Consider the following 23,925-nt stretch of genomic DNA (forward strand, 5'->3'; position numbering starts at 1 on the left):
AATGCACAAAACAGCCACACTGTCTCCGTGGGTTAATGGATAGCCTGCCTGTTGTGTGGTACCATTCTGTGAAGGCTTGGTTTACTACCAAGATCTTCAGGGAGTGGTTCCAGACACTGTCAAGGAGGTTATCCATTACCAAAGAGAGGAACTTGGTATTCCTCACAACTAGGTGAAGGTTCTCCTGATTCTCAACAATGCCCCTGCAAATCCATTGGAGAAGGATTTGGTTGCTGATAGTGGCCATATTAGGTGCATGTTTCTGCCACCTAATACGACTGCTCTCATTCAACCAATGGACCATGGTGTTATCTTTGCAGCCAAAAGACTGTACTGTCAGAGGTTTCTCGAAGAGATGATGGTGGTGCTTGAAGACGACAAAGGGGTCAAAACACTTGTGGAGCGGACCTCGAGAATCTGCGGCATTACAACATCAAGTCAGTGGTGTTCAACAGGGCAATGCTTGGAAGGAAGTCTCCATCAAAACCCTGGAAAGTGGTTGGTCTCATCTCCTTCAGGAATGCGAGGCCATGCTTGACTCTGAAGGATTTGACACGGACGATTTCCACCTGCGGTTACGAAACACAGGAGAGGATGTGCACATCGACGATGTGAAGGTTTGGCTGGACGATGACAATGATGATCCAGGTTATCAGAATTTGTCTGATGAGGAAATCGCTGCAGCTGTCTCTGTGGGGTCGACAGGAAAACGATGAGGACGAGGATGTGGGCCCTGATTTTGGCCACCCTGCCACTCCATCACTCCCTCATCTTGGTGCATTACAGGCCGACATTGAGCAGATGCGCATATATGCCGAGCATCGTCATTGCGACAGGGAGTTGGTGTCACTCAAGCTGGCGATGGATCTGCAGGCAGTCAAGGACACTGTCATCCTCCAACAGAATCAATGCACATATCGTCTGATGAAGATCAACTCCTTCTTCAAGCCTGCCACCCACAAGAGTGCCAGCCTCTTCTCCCCACCACCACCACCACCTGCACCACCACCACCACCACCACCACCCTTTAGACCCCAGTCTTCACTCTCGGACCCACAACCGAGCACAATGACAGCCACTAAGTCGCCATTAGACGTAAGCTAGCAGTTCTCTTCAGAGTCTCCTGAGGTGGGTTGGGCTCCATCACCTTGCTGCACATTCTCACTTATTGCCTGGGTTAGCAGATGGAGAAGAGGAGATTTCTGATCCTTGCTAAGTTGCAATGTTAGCCACTAGGCCACATGGGATACCTGTACACCTGCTGGAGCCTTGCAAGATAAAACGCCTGTCTGCTCTTCAATGGATGGTAAGTACTGTGGATTTTTTTTTAAACAGTAGCTAATTTTTATTCTTTATGCACTGTTTCCTTAGTGTTTAGGATTATACTGCATATTCCAATGCGTGTTTTGATGTCTAAACACAGCCAAAAGACAACAGAACACTGCCAAAATTAGGAGGGGTACTGTGCACATAGGTAGGGGTTTTGTTGTTGTTGTTTATGCATTGTTTTATTTGTGTTACGATTATACTGCATATTCCAATGTGTCTTTTGATGTTTAAAAACAGCTGAATGATTGGAGAACACTGCCAAAATTAGGAGGAGTACTGTACATATAGGTTGGGTATAGGTAGGGTATGGGTACAGTAGAGGATGTTTCTCCATAACTGAACTCTGCCCCTATCCGGATATGCCATTGGCTCTATTTTGTCGGAAGACTGAGGGATTACTGTATTTTTTTCCGGCACTTTGCACTATTTAACGGAAAATTTCTGTTAAATCAAGCATAATTCTGTAAAGGAAATTTTGTACACAATACATGTAATGCATTTCTGGGGTATTAATCACAGTATTGGTTCAGACTGCTGTGTGCAGCATTGAAAGTTGGCATAGTTTGCTAGGTTTGGGTTGCCTTCAAGGATTTAGCAGAAAACAGCTCCAAATACCGGAAAATTTTCCTTCATATTGAGCCTTGGTTAAGGAACTCGACTTAGCAGAAAATTGGCTAAATTAGTTTGTTAACTTGAGCAACTACTGTATATATCATTCAAAAGGCAAATTTACTGTAATTTTTCATGGTGCCAAAAAAATTTATATATCTATATTACTTTATTTTGGGTGGGTATTTTTCTATGGCAAAGTACTGTATAGATTTTTTTTTTCCTCGGCTAACTTCAACTCCTCATTTTGATTTTTCATTTTTTTTGGTTTCATTTTTTTAACATATTACAATAAAGTACATCTATTCATCTTCAAAATAACACCAAAATCAGCATCCTATCATGGAAAGTAAATTTACACAGACCAATGGAACAGAAATATCACTGAGCAAAAACACGGCTAAGAATCATAAAAAATTTTGCATCTTTAATTCTTTTGCTTTACTGCGCAGTAACTGGCAAAAATAGCCATAAACTATATATATATATAATTCGAATGACTATTTATTGTAGTTTTGTACAGTGCACATAAAAGTTATATATTGTATCTCTATTACTTTATTTATGGTGAATATTTTTCTACGGCTAAGTACAGCGTAAAATTTTTTGTTTTCGGCTAAACCCAACTTATTTTGTCTATTTTTTTTTTTTCCCCCTTTTTTAACATATGGGTACAGTACTATGGTGAAGTTCAACTATTCTGCTTTAAAATGACACCAAAATCAGCATCCTATCATGAAAAGTAAATTTACAAGGATCGATCAAAGAAAAAACATCGTTATATGAAAACGCAGTCAGAGTGAAGGCGGATGAATCTGAGATGGATATAATTTGACCAGGACCGAAACCTCACAGGGTTACCTATGACACTCATCTCCTTAACTTAGGCTTTTGTGCCTATGGCAGGTTATTCACCTAGTATCCTGGGACATCAAGCCACTGCATCATCCACATTACCACAGTTACCTACCCAAAGTGTTGCCTAATATACTCATCTTGCCTACCTACCCACAAAGGGTGGGTGGACATCTGAATTGAGTGATGCAAGCTGCCTTCACTATGATCTAAACACTGGAAATACATGCCTAACAGCTTTGTAGTCTGCAGCACTAACCACACATCCATCATCAACAACCCGGCCTTCCTCTTTTCTCATCTAATGATGGGGCGAGGTGGATGCAGAAAGCATGGAAAGGAAAACCATGCCAGAGAGAACTAATTAAAGAGCATGCCCAGTGATATGGATCACACACTCATTTACTCATCATTTAAGCCCCAAACTCCCTACTTCACCACACAAGCATAACTTTTCACTACAATGAAATGTGCTAATTCACTGTACCTTACAAGACATGCTTTGCAGAATCCTTTAAGCTGCAGTTGCTGGTCAGCTCAGTCGAGTAATATACCTATCTCCTTGGATGTGATCAGCCAGTGAAATGGTCCTCATGCACTCTGACCTCGCAGAAAAGAAACTAACTGAGACCCCACATATTTATTACCGTGTTACATCATCATCATCATCATCATCACCCCAACCTCTTTTTTTCCACCTTGGAATGGAGTTACAAAAACATGAATATAACTGTTATTCCCTTTTGCTCTTAATGGCAAAATAAAGGATCTGATAATGGATGGATGGATAAATTATTAGTGTGACAGTATTTGTTAGCCTTAGCAGAAAAAGCAAGACAAAGGCCCCAACAAAGGAAGCAACCCAACAACAAGAATAGTAGTGTTTATAAGTTAAAATTTTATGAGAGGGAAATGAAAGTTAAAAAAAAAAAAAAAAAAAAAAAAAAAAAAAAAAAAAAAGGATAATTAACCTTCCGACACTATTTAAGCGACACAACTACGGATTTCATTCCACATTCTGATAGCATTTGGAATGAAGCTTGAGTGAAGTCAGTACTGCAATAGATAAAGCAAAATCCACATGTGTTCAAAGCAGGTATCTTTCCACAGAAATGCTCTGGCTGGAACAAGTCAGGAAGAAACTGATACATCATAGCAAGAAGGTTAATGATTAGACAATACCATAACTGCAATAAAAAGGGGAAACTTAATACAATTCAAGTTCATACCATAGAGTTTCAAAGAAGGGCAGTACACATGTAAACTGTATGGGGAACAATATTCAAATGATGGTACTATAAAAGAGTTGAAACAATTTTGAAGGATACGTGCATACTGTACATACATACATTAATATACACATATACAGTACATACATACATAAAAATACTGTCATGTTTCCTCTTAAGAAATCCCCATATTAGGGTTTGTCATGGTACTGCTGATGGTTTCTATGGACTGGAAGAACAAATTCATCACAAAAAATCCTAAAATTTTTCCATACAATACCAAACTTCTGTGACAAAGAAAAGGAAATAAATTAAATATGCTCTTCCAAAGCTGAACAGCTATCAAAACTTACACCTATGATGATAAAAAGAATTGCTAATAACCATTTTAAATCTTTCAATATAAAGCCTTTGAACACAGGGCAGCATCTAGGAGTGAAAATCAATTATTCAAAATTCTTTAGGTTAGATTTTCTAGATTAACTTTATTTCTGCCATACCAAAGGCTATTACTTACAATATTCTGTTATGTTTTCTCCAGACTTCTTTAATCTGAGTGACTGTGAGTTGTGGGATGAGAACAGTTTGAGAGCAGCCGGTGTGAGGAATCCAGCATGGCACACTGAACAGTTTTGTACTGCCTGCCACTGCTGCCACCCATATACCTAGACTCACATCCTCACCACCATATGCCTGCACAAAGCCAGCTGCAGCATTAACTCTTTGGGCAAGCACACCTGCAAGGAAAGTAAATTTAAAAGGTATGCACTCACTCTTTGGGCAAGCACACCTGCAGGGAAAGTAAATTTAACAGGTACACTATAAAGTATATAAAGTGATGTATCATTTTTCTCTCTCTCTCTCTCTCACTGAGAATGAGAGAGGAAATGGTTTTCAGCCATCTTCTGATGCTTAGTATTTTAACTGGTGACAAAAGGAATCATCCCAGACTCAGAGTTAAGGACATGGTGCACTTCCTAAGACTTTTAGGGACTCATAACAATTAATATCAAAACAATAATGAGAAATGTACCTGTCATGAGATATCCTGCTCCAGCTGGGAATGCTGGGTATGCCAAGGCTGGATAGTCAGCATCAGACCACTTGCCATACAGAGGAACAGTGTGATGGTGGTGAAACACTGACCACCAGGCTAACCCATCATGCTTGTAACCATGGGTCAAATTTTTCAACAGCTCGATATTGACAAAGGTATCATCATCAGCCTTCAAGATCAATGAGGCGTTACGGGCAGTGGTGACCCTGTAATAGGATACAAAGTACAGTAAAATCTCTTTACATGCTTCTTCTTTATATTCTTTTTGCTGTAAATTCTGCACTAAATAAAAGACACATCCATCCATCCATCATCCAGTCCTACGTTGCCCCATGCGAGGCATAGGAGCCCGGGGCTAGGCAAGTTGGTCCTGACATTTAAGATGACAGTGACTAGTCTCACTCATCCCTGAGTGGCATTATGTGAGCAAAAAACCCCAATCACTCCTTGGATATAAACCTTCACCGGCTCAATCTGACTGGAGCGCTATAATTATCCACTAAACCACCAGGCGCCAAAATTTGGCTATATGGTTACCACCCAGTGTAGCAAATGTTTTCCTGGTGTAAGGGCAACCATTTGGCTTGTCACTCAGTGTAGAGTCACCCACAGGCAGAAGGAAGAGGAAAGAATGAAGGAAAAAAACACAGAAGAGGGAGTGTAGTCACCCGCAGGCAGAAGGACAAGGAGAGAATGAAGGAAAGAAAGACAGAAGAGGATGGAAGGAAAGAAGGATTGAGGAGAGGAAAGGGCAGACACCCGAGAACTGCACTACATCAAACGAGTGGATGGTGAGCACACCCACCTACCACATTAAAAGACACACTGTCAATAAAAATTTAACTGATACCTATAAAGAAAACCAAATTGGTGGTATGTGGTGGTAACCATCATCCATTCACTTCATGCAGTGCTGCCTACTTCCTTCCCCTTTCTCGTTCTGTTTCTGTGCCTGCCCTCCTCTCTTCCTACTTCTCCCTTTCCTTCTGATCACTTCTCATTACTTTTCTTTCTACTTCAGGTGGCTCTGCACTAGGTTACAAGCCTAATGATTTCCTGTATCCCAGGAAACCATTTACAACACTGGGTGGTAACCACATAACCAAACTGTTGTGTGAAGTGGAGCCTTCTCATGTACCCCTGATAACTGGGCAGAGAGATGAGCCCAATGGCCATCTAGGAAACAAACCCCCACACTCTTCCCATTCACATGGGATGGAGAATTCCAAAAACACAATTAAACGATTCTGCATTCTTACATCATCTCTCCAACCTCTACTTTCCACCTAAGGATGGGATGAAGCAAGGTCGACAAAGCAAGGAGGGAGAACAACTTATTAATATGAGGTCCAGTCAGTAAAAATGGGCAACACACTCACTCATCTTTCAAGTCCCTGGAGTCCTAACTCCACTTTACAGAGAATACAAATCAGAAGAGACAAGATGCACCAGGTACAGTCAGTGAGTCAACTATATTCTCAGTTTAGTCTTAATTCCTTCCATTCGGTAATGTCTTCTCTTGGTCTATTCTTACTGTCTTCAAATGATTTTACTCAAGCTAAGAAGCAGCACTCATAGTAAACAAATCACTGAAGCCTACATCTACTGTAATACATTAAAAAAAAAAAAAAAAAAAAAAAAAAAAAAAAAATAAGCTGAATAAAATATCCGGAATAAACAAAAATAAACTTATTCATGACTCTTTGCTCTCAAGCCATAACAAAGTCTCACATAAACTAACCACTTAAGAAATCCAACAACTTTGTGGGGGAGATTGGTGTACACATCAATCCCTGGGACTTTCACAATGTCGCTGAATTTATCTTGCTCTCCTTGAATCTTTCTTTCTACAGTGTCAAGCTGAAGCTTCCATTCTTGATTTCTATGGTGCTCTTCATTCATATGGTTTATAAAGGAGTCCTTGTCTGTGTGAACAAAATGACACATTACAACACTTCAGATATAGCCAACAAAATTATGTTCAATTCTGAACTACATATTAAGCAATCTTTATTACAATAATTATCTTTTTTTTTAAATATGGGAATCAATGCTGGAAATTTATTAATTTAAGTTCAAACTTTTTTTTTAAGCAAGAAAGAAGGAACCAAAGGCCATAAGCCCACAAACCGTTCCTTACAAGAAAAAACAAAAACAACACAAAAGAGAGCCAAATTCAAGATCCGTTCATTTCGAGATGCCTGGACACACTGCGTTTGAAAGACTGGAGATCATAGGAAGTAGGAAATAGAGACAGAGGGAGACAGTTCCAGAGCTGAACTGTTGCATAAATGAAAGATTGGGAGTAACGGTTAACTCATGCATTAGAGAGTTGGAGAGAAAAGGGATGAGAGTTTATTACTAGATGGGTGTGTAGAACCCATCGCAGAGGTGGAGGGATACAAGTAGACAGTTCAGAGGAGCAGTGACCACTGAAATAGCGACAGAAAAAAGATAAAGATGAAACAGTGCGGCGAAGAGACAGAGGCTGAAGGGAGTCAGTAAGAGGTGGAAAGTTGATGAGACAAAAAGCCTTTGCCTCCACCCTATTGAGAAGAGCTGTATGTGGGGAGCCTCCCCATACATGAGAGTTGTACTCTAAACAGGGGCAAATAAAACCCGTGTATAAAGTCAACAACTGTGCAGGGGTAAAGAAGATACTGAGTCGGCTTAGCACACCTAATCTCTTGGAAGCAGATTTTACAAGAGATTCAATATGATTTTTCCAAGATAAGTCCCGAGTGAATGAAACCCCAAGCATGTTCAAGGATGATGCAGGATTGAGCTGGATATTACTAACCCTTAGAAGGTACTCCTTTGGAAGACTGTGTCGGGTTGATAGGTGTAAAAACTGAGTTTTTGATGCATTAAAAACAAGATTATTTTTACCCCAGTCAGAGATATGAGCCAAGTCAGACATCAGGTGTGCCATAGCCTCATCCCTTGTTTGTTGAAGTACCTGCTGAGATGGATGTTGCAGGAACCGAATAGAAAGGTGAACGGTGGAATCATCAGCATACGAGTGGATAGGGTTAGATGTACAGCTTAGAAGGTCATTGATGAATAACAGGAAGAGAGTTGGTGATAGGACAGAGCCCTGAGGAACACCACTGTTGATAGATCTAGGAGAAGAACGATGGCCATCTACAAGAGCAGCTATAGAACGACCAGAAAGGAAGCTATAGATGAAGGCACAGATAGAAGGATAGAAACCATAAAAGGGCAGTTTGGAAATTAGATTTATGCGAGACTCAATCAAAAGCTTTAGAGATGTCAAGTGCAATGCCAAAGCTTTCGCCAAAAGGAGGATGACCAGGAGTCTGAAAGGTAGGTGAGGAGATCGCCTGTGGAGCGTCCCTGATGGAACCCATACTGACGATCAGAAAGAAGGTTGTGATAGGAAAGATGCTTTAAAATTTTCTGTTAAGAACTAACTCGAAAACTTTTGAAACACAGGATGTTAAAGCAATTGGACGATGGTTACAGGGTTGGGAACGGTCACCATTCTTTGGGGCTGGCTGAATGAGAGCAAACTTCCAGCAAGAAGGAAAGGTACAAGCTGACAGACAAAGGCGAAAGAGTTTACCTAGGCAGGGTGTAAGCACTGAAGCACAGTTCTTGAGGAGAACAGGAGAGCCTCCATAAGGCCCATATGCCTTGTTAGTACTAAGGCCAGTGATGGCAGAATATATATCAGCTGAAGAAATTTTAATGTCAGCCATGAGGAAGTCTAAGGGGGGAAGTGATGGAGGAAAAGCACTGGAATCATCTAAGGTGGAATTGGAGGAGAAAGTCTGAGTGAAGAGATCTGCTTTATCAGTAGAAGAAATAGCTACAGAGCCATCAGAACAGAAAAGAGAGGGAAGGATGATGAGGTAAAGTTGTTAGAAAGGTTTTTGGCAAGGTGCCAGAAGGAGCAGGTAGAATTCGAGTTGGAGAGTTGAGAGCACTTAGTACGGCTGAAATTATTTTTAGCAGTGCAAAGAACAGATTAAGCACAATTCCAGGTAGAAGTATAAACAAGATGTGATTCAAGGGTAGGCTGGCTCCGGTACCTTTTATAGGCCCTCTCCTTGTTGCGGACAGCATTAGAACAAGAGTGATTAAACCAAGGCTTTCTTGCATTAGTCAAAGGATATGAGAAAGGAAACTGAGTTGACTGGCAAATGTTACTACAGAATTCAGAGGGGATTCCTGTGCCTATCCCACCAGCTCAAGTGCAACCATTATGTACTCCTTCATCCTGGCACTTTGTACAAATACTGACATGGGATGAGGCAATGATCTGCGGGGTATGTGAGAGGTACACAGTTGGAGGAGGCTGATAACACAATTTTGGGTGGTGGTACATGACCATGCTTCCCCTACGAAACTGGGTGACACAATTAGTTTATTATTATTGCAACCAAATGATGTTATTTGACTTGGGAAAGGCCTCTTTTACTAAGTGGGTTTATTAACCCCTTAACCGCGGGGCGTCACTTTCATGACGCTTGGGAGCAAGATATCATACCGCGGGGTGTCACTTTTGTGATTCTGTGTTATTTTGAATTCGCCCGGGCCCTCAAGTGGTGGCTTGTATCATCTATCAGTACTGCCGATGTCCAACACTAGTCAGCATTCCTAATCTCATCTGTACTCCCATCCATTGTTGACAATTTAGCCATTTCTCCCCGTTCTTGACTCCCCTCCCTATCTCCCCTCCATTACCCTCTCCACTTGCCTGCCCAGCCGTGCTGCACTAATTAAATCCTCCCTGGAATTTTCCACTGATTTCATCCAGTGAAATAAGCCCTATGCCCTATTCTTATACCAAATAATATATACAAAAATGAAATAAGGTAAGTGATAGTGCCATACACCTGGCATTGGCTAATAATCACCTGACAACGCCTCACGTGCACTCGTTCGCTAATTTTCGCTGTTTATTTCCCCTTGAAATATGCCGTATAATCTATTCTCGTAACAAAAATATATATAAGAAAGGAAGGGAGAAGCCTAAGTGATATTTACTTTCCCCTGGAACTACCTAATTTACTATGTATTGTCTAGATTTCCTGCCAATCATTTCATACAGTATATATTAGCAGCTGTCACCACACTGACATTGGCAGCATTGCACTCCCCCTGGGCCACCACACTGTATTCAGTTTACTGTCGTCTTTCAAGGTGAAACCATGTCGGATTCGCGCCTGTCCAATTCCGCCGTTTTTTAGCCCCATGCAAAGGGCCCTGTGACCTCTACCCCTACTAAACCCTGTGTGGAAAGGGGTAAAGGGCTAAGTGACTGCTGTGGAACGTGAACTGGCTAATTTATCTATGAAAATGATGGACAGTGACTACGATCTTTCTGGTGACTAAAACAGTGCAAGTGGAAATGTAAATACCTGTAATGTGTAAACAGCAAGTGAAAGCAATGAATGCAAATATAGGTGAACAGTGGAAAATAGTTTTATAAGTTACTGCAAGTGACAGTGCATAACACAGTGTAAATAAGGCAGAAAAGTAAATAATGTAAATAAAATAGAGAATGTAAACAGAAATGTAAATGAGTAGTAATATAAGAATACGAGTATATATACTAGGAGTAATGAAAGTGAAAGTTTCACTCTAGCATGTATGAATACTGGGAGTTATGAAAGTGAAAGTGGCAGATTCGCTCTCAGCGCTTGTATACAGGATGAGAAAGTGAATGCTACGTATTTTACTGAAAGAGAAATTTAATGCCTACAGTGACAATAAACTACTATTACTGAAGGAAACTTATGGATAAAGACTGCAGATATATATAAGTGTTATACAGTAATAGAAATATAAAGTGTGAGTGTTTTTTAGAATAATAAATGACAGAACAACAGCGGCAAACGAGCACAAGTGGGAAGGTCATACGTGCTAGTAATTTTCGTTGCTTTCACAGTGTTTTTTTTTTTTTGGAGTATGGATTCCAAACTATTTGAAAATCATAGAATACTGTTTCTAGTGATAATATCAGGCTGTGGTAATCATATTACGGATTGTCGGGAAGTGTAAAGTGGAGACTTCGTTACCCAACTTCAGAGGTCTCCACAAGTCCTATGGTACTCGATGAAGGCTCAACAAACATCCCAGGAGAAAGCTGAAGGTATGTGCCATAAGCAAATGTAATTTTAATATTCTAGGACTAATAACTGATTTTTGGCAAATATTTTTAGAGAGTCTGTCGGAGCGCGAATATGCCCGTGAAACATGCAAGTCAAGCCAAAACAACCCTGCGATTTAGGGGTTAAAACTATAATTTTTCCCTTAAGTTCAAAATGTCTACCCTACAATGGATAAAACTGTCAAGAAATGGCAAGAGTAAATGAAAGACATCTCTGTACTCAGTGTGTTCAATCTTGTTTATAAAGATGGACAGTGATGAACTGATTTTCTGTATTTCCTCTTTATATAAACTAATGACAATCTCAATTCATATCACAATACTACTGCAATCACAAATTAAAAATGTATGATCATTCACAGCAGACTGTCAGCTGTGCATTTTCAGTCAAGAAGTTCAGGGAGATAATAATAATAATAAAAAAAAAATCTGAACAATAGTCTTTAAATTCAAGGGAACTGTACAGCTTGTGCAATGACAATGAAGTCACCTGCATGCACAGAACATTAATGTCATGTCACACCTGTGCTGGACAGCAGACACTTTTTCCTTCCCTCCACCTTGCACCCTTCACCCATCTGACAGTATAGACAGCAAAATCTTTGGCAGACTGTCACACAAATGTGACCAATACAACATTTCAACTTTCACAGGCACTGTTTTCCCTACAGACACCCATTCCCTATTATTACTTCATCAGCAGTTAGGAGGGTTAATTCTTCTATCTGTTTTCCCTACAGACACCCATTACCTATTCTTATTTCATCTGCAGTTACGAGGTTAATTCTATCTGTTTTCCCTACAGACACCCATTCCCTATTCTTACTTCATCAGCAGTTAGGAAGGTTAATTCTTCTATCCACTCTCTGTCTGAGGAGAGGGTCCAGTCTTCCAGTGACCCTCATGAGGACTGTTTTTGGCTGAGATGACTTTTAACAGACTGATATAACCAAAATCTGACAGACTATGTTCCCTCTTATCTGAAATGTGCCTGTGCACTGTGTTTATTTTGGTTACTCATATAATTCTTAGCAACTGCATTTTCTTAATACTGTACATCTGTATTGAACATGCTTCACTTACACCTAAAATGGACTCCCACAATAAATAACTACTTTCAGTCTTATATGTGTTTATTCTCTCATTCACTACCTTAACTGAATGCAATGTAGCTAAGGTATATATACACTCTATACAGATTTTGGTGTGATTATTTTTTCCAACCGAACTTGTACTGTTTCCCACTCTTACCCCTAGAATGCTTACGTCGGGTTAATTTCTCTGTTCGGTGATTTATTTATTTGCTATTTTGTTATGATAAGAGCTTTGGAGCTGTCCTTCCCTATACTTTCAATCCACCCTACCCCCTACCTACATAGGTAGTGGTGTGGTTTCATCTCGCATTTATCACCATGATATTTGGGTTTAAAGTGTTTTTTACCCGACAAAAGCATTTGTGTTACATTTTTTTTATTTTTGTGTTTTCCTTTTTTTCCAGGTGTATAATTAGTTTCTGAATAAATCAAAGAGACTAAAGGGTGAAACAATCTAAAAGAGTCTAAACTGATAAAAAAGGTGTTTCACAGGTATAATGTGGATTAAGTGTTTTTTACCCGACAAAAGCATTTCTGTTACATTTTTTAAATTTTTGTTTTTTCTTTTTTTTTCAGGTGTATAATTAGTGTATGATTATATCAAAGAGACTAAAGTGTACAGAGACTAAAATAGACTAAACTGAAAGAAAATGTCGAAAAAAAAAAAATCTCCAGGCGAAAGCAGTACTGTGAGGATAATAACGTAAGGATTCTAGGGTTAAAAAGGTCTTCTCACTCCTGCAGATATAGTTAATACTTAACCCAGTCACATTTCCTCACCAAATGTATTTTTTGTCTCAGCAACATCAGCAGTGACTCAGTTTTGTAAGTAATGAGTATGAACATGTATTAGGTAAACAGCCAATCCCATTTTACCCTTCTCGGGGCATAGACATTCAAGGCTAGGGTACCATAGTCCAAGATTATTTCAACCCCTAAGCGCTGGTTGACGTGTACAGTTGTCGTGCTTCTGGGCATGGAGCAATGCCAGTTGACATGTATTGCCGCAGGCATCTTCCTGCCACCGTCTGAACTTTAACTTATCCTTACTCATTGACAGGACCACCTGGAGATGTGGGGATACTTGCATTTGAGAAGAGTTGGTGAGTCCTATCTATCTTTAATTTTTTCTCTAGCTTTTACAGTTTGGCAGATATTAGGGTTTGAAGTAAGGGTATTTTTTCCAAAATCACAGAAATCTCCCACAGGGAGGAGTGTGCGACATCGGAAAACCCCCTGCGTGTAGGGGTAAGGTACAAGACTGATCTACTTTCTTGGCAGGATCTTACTCATACATGGCTGAAAAACTCCCTATCATAACTGAATATGAAGATAATGCATTTCATACCTGAAACACCAAATTCTGCTGCTATTAATGGGCAGTATGTCTCAGTCCACTTGGTGACATAACCTTCACTGGAACGAAGATATTTGTATTCCAAAAGTGAGTGATTTGTCCACTCACAGACCTGGAAAAGAATTACTTTATTAGATAGGCCAAGGATGAGATGGAGGGGTAGGGATGTATATGAGTAGGAATGGGGTGATCTGGAGAGAGAGCAGTCTGATGGTGGAGGAGAGGGTGACAGTGGGAATTCAACTGTGCCCAACCCCTTTGGGATTAAGGCATCTGACTACAAGCAGATAGATAAATGGACAGAGAAATTTGTATACAGCATTCATCACTTCTGCCACAGTCATAACTGCAGGAACAATAACCATTATTTATCCATCCATCCAATCATCATCCTATCCTATGTTGCCCCATGAGAAGCGTAGGAGCCCAGGGCTTGGCAAGTTGGTCCTGACATTTAAGATGAAAGTGACCAGCCTCATTCATCCCTGAGTGGCATTAGGTGAGCAATAAACCCCAACCATCCCTTGGATATAAACCTTCACCGGCTCAATCCGATTGGAGCACCACAATTAACCACTAAACCACCAGGCTCCATAATTTGGTTGTATGGTTACCACCCAGCATAGTAAATGGTTTCCTGGTGTACAGGAAACCATTCAGCTTATCACTCGGTGTAGAGTCACCCATAGCCAAAAGGAACAGGAAAGAATGAAGGAAAGAAAGACAAAAGAAGGAGTGTAAAGTCACTCGTAGGCAGAAGGATGGGGAAAGAATGAAGTAAAGAAAGACGGAAAAGGAAGGAAGGAAAGGAGGGAAGAGAGGAAAGGGCAGACATCCAAGAGCAGCACTACATCAAGTGAGTGGATGGTGAGTGCCCCCACCTACCACCAATTGCACCACCAAAATCAATCATGTTTACTACTGCTCTGCCCTCATTATTCTCATTTATTAGTTCATATGGCACCTGGTGGTTTAGTGGGTAATTAAGGCAGTCCAATTGAACTGAGCCTGTGCAGGTTTATATCTAAGGGGTGGTTGGAGTTTATTGCTCATGTAATGCCACTCAGGGATGAGTAAGGCAGGTCACTTTCATCTTAAATGTCAGGACCAACTTGCCCAGCCCCGGGCTCCAACGCTCCTCGTGGGAGCAACACAAGCTTAGATGATGAATGAATTAATTAAATTAGTTTTCAATAGTTCTTTCTGTCTATTCCTTACTCCTCTTTTATCTGCTACCATTCTCCCATTTCATCCCTTACATTTCACACATTTACCACATTCATAACTATATTTTTGCAGCTCTTTTCAATATAACCTGAAAATGCATGATTTTAGAATGGCAACCATCATCCACTCACTTGATGTACTGCTGCCTTCGATTTCTTCAACTTTTATCTTTTTTTTTTTCGTGTCTGCTGTCCTCTCTTTTTATTTCTCCCATCTTTCCTATCAGGTGGCTTTACACTGAGTGACAAGCCTGATGTTTCCTGTAAGCCAAGAAACTACTGACAACCCAGGGTGGTAACCACATGACCAACACATTCGTGTTCTCTACGTGTCAACAAGCAGGCTGGCAGAGGGTTAGTGCCCCTTCCCATAAAATAACTAACTCAAAGACAAATGGCCACCCCTTGTGGGATCATGGCATCTGGCTATGGATAGAACAGACAGAGAGAAACATCAATTATCTGTTTCTTCTGAGTAGAGAGGATATGGAGTACAATAAGTGTCTCAAACTGGAGATAAAAGTTTTACTGTCATGCTTCTAAGAGGACAGAAGCTACTTACTTAGTACTGTATTTTGAAAAACCAGACAGTGAGTTACCCCCTCTCCCTAACTTGCTATGTGGTGGTTCTTTCACCTCCACATGGTCCAGACTCTTGTCTTTTAGCATCTTATTGCATGCAACTCAAAGGATGAGTAAGACAATAATACATCTTTATAATTTTTTCATTGCACTTCTTTACGAGTGGCATCATATTTTTTTTACTAATCTATTGTTACAACTGAGCATTCAAGATGGCGAGAGGGTAATCTTAGGCCAAGTTTAAATGAAATGATTATGGGTAAGAGCTCTCAGTGTACCGGCATGTGAACAAATCTCTATGCACACTGTCCTGTTCAACACATTACAAAAACAAACACTAGCATGATGGGAAGGGAGTATAATGCTCACTCAAGTAGGTAACTACTCTTCTGGAGTCCATGTGAACTCCCTTTCAAAGAAATTATTTAAGAATGAGTACACCGCTTCCCGTCCGATCAGCGAAGTTAAGCAATGTTGGGTCTGGTTAGTACTTGGATGGGTGACCGCCTGGGAACACCAGATGCTGTTGGCATCCCCACGTGTCAAGTGGGGTTGGTGGAGGATTAGTGCCCCTCCCTGTAAAACAATTAACTCTAGGCCCTTGGCCACCCCGTTTGGGATACATGGCGTCTGGCAATGGATGGATGGATGGATATACAGACCTGCACAAAGGACTATCCTAGAGTGGAGGGAAACTCGACAACCTTTGCATATGAAATCTTATATACTCTGACACAAATGAGTGGTGTCAATCATTCTGTAAGCACAGTGAAGTGATGTATATTCATTGATGTCTCAGTAAATGATTCAAGATAGCCCTCGTAACTTTATATATGATAAATGAATAGCTGCATATCCAAGATATATTATCCCTTCCACTGTCATGAAAATGAATGTTAAAAAATGTACAACCTACTGTATATTAATGAAACAGATGACTGAAAACACACCTAAGAAGAAAGTGATGGTTACGCTGCTGTAAATATTTGTAAAAAAATGAATAAATAAATAAATAAAAACTTGCCAATATTAACATTACTGTACCAGGCTCTTATAAATAAATATAAAAACTTACCAACATTAACATTACTGTATCAGGCTCTTATGATTCACTCTCAATAGAATAAAATCATCTGGTGTTAGCTGAAACAGATTAACAGAGTTGTGCCAACCATGACAGTGTTAATGAAATAAGTGCTATAACCACTTACCCATTTTTTCTTAGATGCAGAACTGAAGTCATCTCCAATCCATAAAGTTTCATTTTCCATCAACCTGAACAATATCAACTCTCCTTCAAACCCACGAGGCAAAAGCAGTGGAGATTCCAGCCTATAGTTGTAGTAGCCGTTACCTACAGAATGAGGCTCACTAGTTATCAGTCTTCTCTCAATCACTTCTTCTGGATCCTGCAATATAATATACATCCCTAAGAAGTGCTCTACGACATCCATCCGCACACTGAGGGTTTTCACAATCACAGGATGTATGACCCTAATGCCAAGACCTGTGAAACATTCTAGGTCTCCTAGACTCTTTAAATTACTCTGGTAGGGCTCCTGTTGGCTCTTGAAGAAAGTCAGGGTTTCAGAATCCTTTATGTCTGAAAGAATAGAACAAAACATAATAAACAGATATAAAACATATTACCCTATATGTATAGTACAGTACTATACATATAAAACTGATGTAACGCAGCATAATTATAACTTTAATTTACTTTCTGAGATCATTCTGGTACCTTAAGAAAGGGAAACTTTCCCTTTGCACTCATTGCCTTTCAATACAATTTGAGAGAGATACAGCAACTTTTAATTATACATGGCACCACTTTCATGTTCTTCTGCACTAATAAGTCCATAATAAGTCACTGAAAGAGTATTATTAGTTAAACAATACCTTGGAATATACTGGCATCCCACTTGTTGCAGCTATATAGAGAGATTCTGTCTTCAGGGTGGATGTGACAGTCCTCTTCCCCTAATACAAATACTAGTTCCATGCCCAGTGCTGTCTGGACCTGTGATCCCCATGTCTCTCGCACTGCTTGTCGTTCAGTAAAGTGATCTCTAGCTGAAATAACTCCAATCACAACATCTCTTGGCATCAAGACTTCTGGGGGGAAAAAAAAAAAAAAAAAAAAAAAAAAAAAAGTGTAAGGTACACTATCCAACACATATAAAGTGCTGTCTCCTACTGCAATCCAAATGTGGACATGAGAGATACAAACTACAGATCTGTACAGCGACCTCTCCAGTTACATGCAGGTTCCATTTGCGATTTTCACCATTTAGCTACGTGGAAAGATAAACCCTACCCTGATTCATGTTATGCAGGAAAGAATCTGGTTTGCAAAGAAAATCCTGGAAATAAGTCCTCCTTAAAACATGAGGGAAGCTACTTTGAGGGGTTTAAGGCCTAGCCACATCCCTCAAGGGGCTAGAGGCACCACTCATTCCTCCTCCTCTAGCCCCTCAGCCTCAGATACACCTCTCCCCAACATCCAAGCAATGCTCCATCCCCTGTCATGTTAAGTGATAACCACTTATTTATCACTCTGTACACTCTAATTAACCCTTTTTTATGTCATGTAACCACTTATTTATCACTCTGTACACTCTAATTAACCCTTTTTTATGTTTCAAGAGGTTGTATACCGGTACTACAATAAACATTAGGTATGATCTGGGGTGGGAAGGGGAGTCAAGTTTTTTGAAGAGGGCCAAAGAGAGGTCTCTGGGTAAATTTTTGGACTTCAAGATACCAATTAGTCTTATAACGTGGGTTACCATGGTACCATTTGCGTGACTCAATTTCCACAGAAAAATGCAAATACTGTATACAGTAGTTGAGTAACTGGAAGGGTTACCAGTACTCTACCATAATTTCAGCAAACATTTAAAGTAAGGTCAAAACACTAACAACTCTCAATTCAAATTTCATATTCTAAATTAGCCTACATACTGTACTTTTCAGCTCATTATGCATTAACCTCAAATTCTTTAATTTACTGCTACCGGTACCGGTACATGGTTTGTTAGGGAAAAGAATCTTTCTCAAAGGGAAAAAAATTCTTGTACCATAGCTAGCTAGGCTACACAGAGACACAAGGAGAAACCAGCTAGGAAGAGAGGTCACACCACTTTGCATCTTTTTTTTTTTTTTTTTTTTTTTTTTTTTTTTTTTTAAATGCCAGAGAAACTTATCTTGGGCCTATACAGGCTGAGGCCTGAGTGTTTGTGACTTCTAAAAGCTGTTTGGGCATTGGGCAGAGAGACATTTCACATTGTATCTAAATCTAAAGAGAAGTCTGTATTTTGAAGTTAATTTTGCAAAACTTTGGTCTCACACAGAGCAATGTGAGGCGAGGGAAAAACACTGTTCCTCATGCAGGACTGCAAAAAGTCTGCCTCTATCCCTTTTACAGGAAGTATTTTTTTTTTTTTTTTTTCTTTCTGCCTTCTTTCAGTAGACATACCCACGATGACAGTTCCCGGGGTGAACTGTGAAGACACCTCAGCATTTATGAACTACAGTAAAGACAAAGCCCCCATATTTCCACACAGAGCCTTAAGCATGGTGTCTCACTGCAAGTCAAATCTTTACCCTGAGGAAATCTAAGCCATTGTTTTGGCCGTGGAAATTAATGAATTGGGAAATTTACCATTCACTCACTTGATGTAGGGTTACCTTCAGGTGACCATATACTAAGTGACAAGCCAAATGGCTCTCTGTAGGCCAGAAAACCATTTACCATTGTATGTTGGGTGATAACTAACCATACAACCAAATGGATAACTGCTGGTCTTGTGGGTTAAAGCACTCACCCCAAACGTAGCCCAAAAGAGTTTACATTCAAGGGATGATTGAGGTTTACAGCATGCACCAAAGGTTGAGTGCCTAGTTACTACGATCCACTTTAATGCCTGGACTAAGTAACTTAATCCAGACATGCTGGGGATAGGGTAGCAAGATGCAGACCCAAAAAGACCTGGGACGAAGTCATTGAGTGTGGCCTCAGGGATAAGGGACTAAATAGAGAAGCTGCCAGATATCGAGCAGCATGGACAGCCACCATTAGGTGACCAAGGCCAATGTATGCATGCATGTTGGAGCCTTCAAAAACAAAACAAAAGGATCTATCTATCTATCTATTGCCAGATGCCTGAATCTCTTAAGGGGTGGCCACAAACAAACTGCCTCCATGTTGCCCTGCCCAATGCCATTTCACTGCCCTGCTCCCAGCTCACACCCCCCTTTCTCATATAGCTACCTCTCCACTCCATCCCTCCATCTCATCCTTGGGCTCCCCCTCCCTCTCCCCCCCTCCACCTCACTTGCATACACTCTCCTCATTAGTCTCTCACTCTCCATCCTCTCCACATAGCCAAACAAAATGATATTTCTGCATTATTTGGGTGTCATAAAAGAATTTACCGGTATTGTATATCAGAGGATGGTGAGGATATGAAGAATGTGAGTGCATTCAAGTACCGGTACTTGGGTTGTGTGGTGAGTAAGGATGGAACTCTGGGGGATGAAGTGCATGAAAGGGTACAGCAGGGAAGGAAGGTTATTGATTCACTGAAAGCAGTGATGAGAAATAGGGAGGTAAGTATGGAAGATAAGAAGTCACTGCATGATAGTATTGTGATCACTACCCTGATATATGGAAACAAGGTGTGGACCTTGCAAGAGGGGAACAAGTCAAGAGTGAGAGCAGTGGAAATGAGTTACTTGAGAGGAGCATGTGGAGTGACATGGAGGGACAGGTTGATGAATGAAGAAGTGAAGGAACGTTGTGGGGTGGATGTGGATGTGGTTGAGATTAGGAAAAATAAACTGAGGTGGTTTGGACATGTGGAGAAACTGGAGAATGAAAGCCTGACTAAGAAGGTGTATGTAGGTGAGGTGGAGGGAGGGAGAGAAAGGGGTAGACCGAAGATGAGGTGGAGGGATGGAGTTGAGAGGTATATGAGGGAGGGGGGAGTGAGCTGGGGGGAGGGTAGTCAAATGGTGGATGACAGAGCGACTTGGAGGCGTTTTGTCTGCGGCCACCCTCTGCGGGATTAGGGCGTCGTTATATAGATAGATAGGTAGATATATCAGAGATAATCATTCAATCGTTTTGTTTTTGAAGGCTTCAACATGCTTGCATGCACTGGCCTTGGTCACCTGCTGGCAGCTCTCCGCACTGCTCGATCTCTGGCAGCTTCCCTGTTAAGTCTACCGGTACTATTCCTGGGGTCACACCTAAATGACCTCGTCCCAGGTCTTTTTCAGTCTACCTCTTGCTACCCTACGCCTAGCATTAACACTTCTCACTTTCTGCACCCAATTATCATCCCCCATCCTCTCCACATGCCCAAACCATCTCAATCTACCTTTCCTCCTCACAAAACCAATACACTCCAGTTCCATCCTACCTCTCAACTCCTCCATCATAAACCTTGCCCCCCCCAAGCCTATCACTCGGGGATACACTGCACATCCACATAATCATTGCCATTTCTATACATCTGAGCCTGCGAATATCCTCTTCCATTACTGCCCAGGTCTCATTACCATACAGCATTACACTCCTAATATATCCTGCTTTCAACCATCCCATAATACAGAGGGAGAGCCCTTTCAACATATGGAGAGGCAACAGCTCCCTGAACTTCTAACCACTCCTCACTCTAGCCACAGGAGCTTGTTCCAGCCCCACCTCCAGCATATAACATGTCTCCCAAATAACAAAACTCTTCCACACACTCAAGAGACTCACTAGTAAGTTCAATCCTTTTACGGCTGCCAATCACCACAAGCTCTCCCCGACACACCACACACATTAAATCAGCATATATCTCGCAGTCTACCTTGAATACCACTACATCTCTTATGCACCCACATATCACACACACTGCATAAGATGGAACTACTGTACTTCCCATGCCTTTGTGGCAAAGCTCTGTCATTAAATTTTCACCATTTGTTAGTGGATGCTCTCCTGCAATCTGACCAAGAAAGCTACCAAACTGAGAACTGTTAATGTATCTCTGCTGCTTAACCTAAACTATACAATTGCATAAGCAAACAATTCAAGGGTAAATTTACAGTTTTTGGCAGTCAGGGTTATTCTACTTTTTTCTATCTAACCCAGCTTAGCCTAGCTAACTTGGTCTACTTAAAGTACTGTAACCTATAGTCATGGTGCACAAGTCTGAAAGTGCCATTTTCGTACCCTGGCAACCTACTAATCAACAGTGCATCCAATTTCGTATCATATTAGAGATGAATCATATTATTATACAAAAATACTTTTATCTATCTATCTATCTATTGCCATTATACAGGGACATATTATACACATATCAAAAAACATATCATATACATGAAATAGGATGAACTGTTAATGGGTAGGTTGCCAGGGCAAGATAATGAAACCTTCAGACTCACACACCGTGACTATAGCAGACCTTCTCTAATCATCTGTACCGGTAAATAATCTAACCCAAACTAATGTAACCTAATTTACTCCAACCTCACCCAACTAACAACCAATACGCGTGACTGTCTGAAACTGCAGAAATACCAATTCTAAATCATTGCCTGTACTAAGGTTAAGAAGTTAGAGAACCCAAGGTTGCTAATTGGTATTTAGGCTATTACTAAGAGGGTCGTACTCACTTCATTAGTGATCAGGGTTATTTTTCAATTTCTTTTTTGTTTTTGAGTATTATCCAGGGAATGATGGCCATCCCATTTCTAATAAAAATTACATTAGGTTAGGTTAGGTCAGGTTAGGTTAGGTTAGGTCAGGTTAGGTTAAGTTAGGTAAGGTAAGGTAAGGTAAGGTAAGGTAAGGTTAGTTAGGTTGGGTTAGGTTAGGTTTGGTTTGGTTTGATTATGGTTAAAACATGTTTTTTCTGAAGGTTATTTTTTTGTGTGATTTTCACCTTCTAAATCCCCGGTTTTGCTTCGTTTTCCCTCATTTCCCCACCCAAAACCCTGCATTCCCAAGAGTTCCCTAACATTCAATTGTACCGGGAGGGGGGGAAACGAAGCATTTCCGACGGAAATGAAGGTCAAAATCACACGAATCACAACAAAAACCATCGGGAAAAACATATTTTAACCATAATATCGAGTACGGCCCTCTTAGTGATATGTAACGGTTTGCCCACCGTTAGGTTACGGCTAAGCATCTGATATACCCTATATGAAAACACGATCAAAATCTCCACAAATACCTTTATAGCTGAACTAAACGCAAAATACCACTGGACATTTACGTAGTTCTACGAAATCCGATTGTTTTACTTACTTTTATTGTTTTTTTCATAGTTGTATGAAATGTAAACGCCGACAGTCAGAACAAGTGCTGTTAAATGACAAATGGTTATCCAGTTTTCCATGAGTGTCACAACATTGTCCGGGTATCGTTATCATCAGAGCACTGTTCTCCTTCCATCTAAAAGACACTGCTGCCTATATAGCCTTTGATGTACCAGAATAAACGTTATTATCAGCAAGACACCCTCTACACAATATTAGGTCCTACTAAATGCCACCCGGCTCTTTAGGCTGCTGATGTCGCTTATAATTCAACATTAACTTAAAGCAATCACAAAAAAATGCACTGTCACACATTTCTTCCAATCATTTTCGCTGTGGTTAAGTATACCGTCGATATTTGCTAAAATATTATATTCACGAGCATCTGTAATGACCATCCTAAAGAGATCAAAGGTTCCGAGACAATTCGCCCTCAGACACTTCACCGTTTAAACATGGACGATCCCCCGTCAGGACAATTCGCACACAAGACGATTCCCCGTCATTCTATAAATATACGAAATACAGTAGCTGGTGCAAAGAAGGCGTTGGTAAGAAACAGAGGTTTGAATGTTGCAGCTACACGACGCTTATATGAAGGTGTGTTAGTGCCTACTTTAACATATGGATGTGAGACTATGGCGTGGCGTGAAAATCATGTCAAGAGTGAGAGCAGTGGGGATGGGACTGCTGAGGAATGTATTTACAGTAGAGTACAGAGGGTGGATAGGATACGAAGTAATGTGATTCGCGAAAGATGTTGAGTCGCTGTAGTGAGGAAGTCTGTGGACACCCGGGTCGAAGAGAGTGTACTAAGATGGTATGGTCAGTTGGAGAGAATGGATAACAACAGAGTGGTGAAAAGTATATCGGAACGAATTTGAAGGAGCGAGGAGGCGAGGTAGGCCAAGGAGAAGGTGGAGAGATATGGTGGATAAGTGTGTGAGAAAGAGAGGTTTGGAAGTTGGTGAGGCTAGGGGACTGACAAGATCGAGCTGGCTGGATGAATATTGTAAGGAAAAGCGCATGATCTGTGATTTGGCACCCCTTCCTAACATGACAGCTCAGGTACGTGTATATGAAGCTACAGAGTGTGGTGCATGTTTTTGGCGCAACTGAGTCGTGACT

General features: G+C 40.7%; 1 protein-coding gene across 1 annotated transcript; it reads right to left on the bottom strand.

Annotated features, from left to right (window-relative positions):
• Positions 1 to 4,195: 4,195 nt before the first annotated feature.
• Positions 4,196 to 22,945, bottom strand: LOC145408207 (UDP-GalNAc:beta-1,3-N-acetylgalactosaminyltransferase 2-like). The gene is made up of 7 exons (XM_080278963.1): positions 22,787 to 22,945; positions 17,377 to 17,592; positions 16,689 to 17,080; positions 13,661 to 13,781; positions 6,821 to 7,004; positions 5,056 to 5,285; positions 4,196 to 4,759 (listed from the first exon to the last, which is right to left on the bottom strand). Exons 1-7 carry the CDS (start codon positions 22,875 to 22,877, stop codon positions 4,536 to 4,538), a joined length of 1,458 nt encoding a protein of 485 aa, XP_080135089.1. The 5' UTR covers positions 22,878 to 22,945; the 3' UTR covers positions 4,196 to 4,535.
• Between the last annotated feature and the right edge of the window lie 980 nt (positions 22,946 to 23,925).

This window comes from Coenobita brevimanus, chromosome 76, assembly GCF_032717465.1.
Source record: "Coenobita brevimanus isolate Jiangsu-jjx chromosome 76, ASM3271746v2, whole genome shotgun sequence".
NCBI classification, from domain to species: domain Eukaryota; kingdom Metazoa; phylum Arthropoda; class Malacostraca; order Decapoda; family Coenobitidae; genus Coenobita; species Coenobita brevimanus.

Coding starts and splice junctions, on each gene's coding strand:
- LOC145408207 (XM_080278963.1), bottom strand. CDS start 22,877: ATGGAAAACTGGATAACCATTTGTCATTTAACAGCACTTGTTCTGACT. Junction 17,593..22,786: donor CTATGAAAAAAACAATAAAA/GTAAGTAAAACA, acceptor TTTTCCCCCCAG/AAGTCTTGATGCCAAGAGAT. Junction 13,782..16,688: donor CTGCATCTAAGAAAAAATGG/GTAAGTGGTTAT, acceptor ATTCTTTTCCAG/GTCTGTGAGTGGACAAATCA.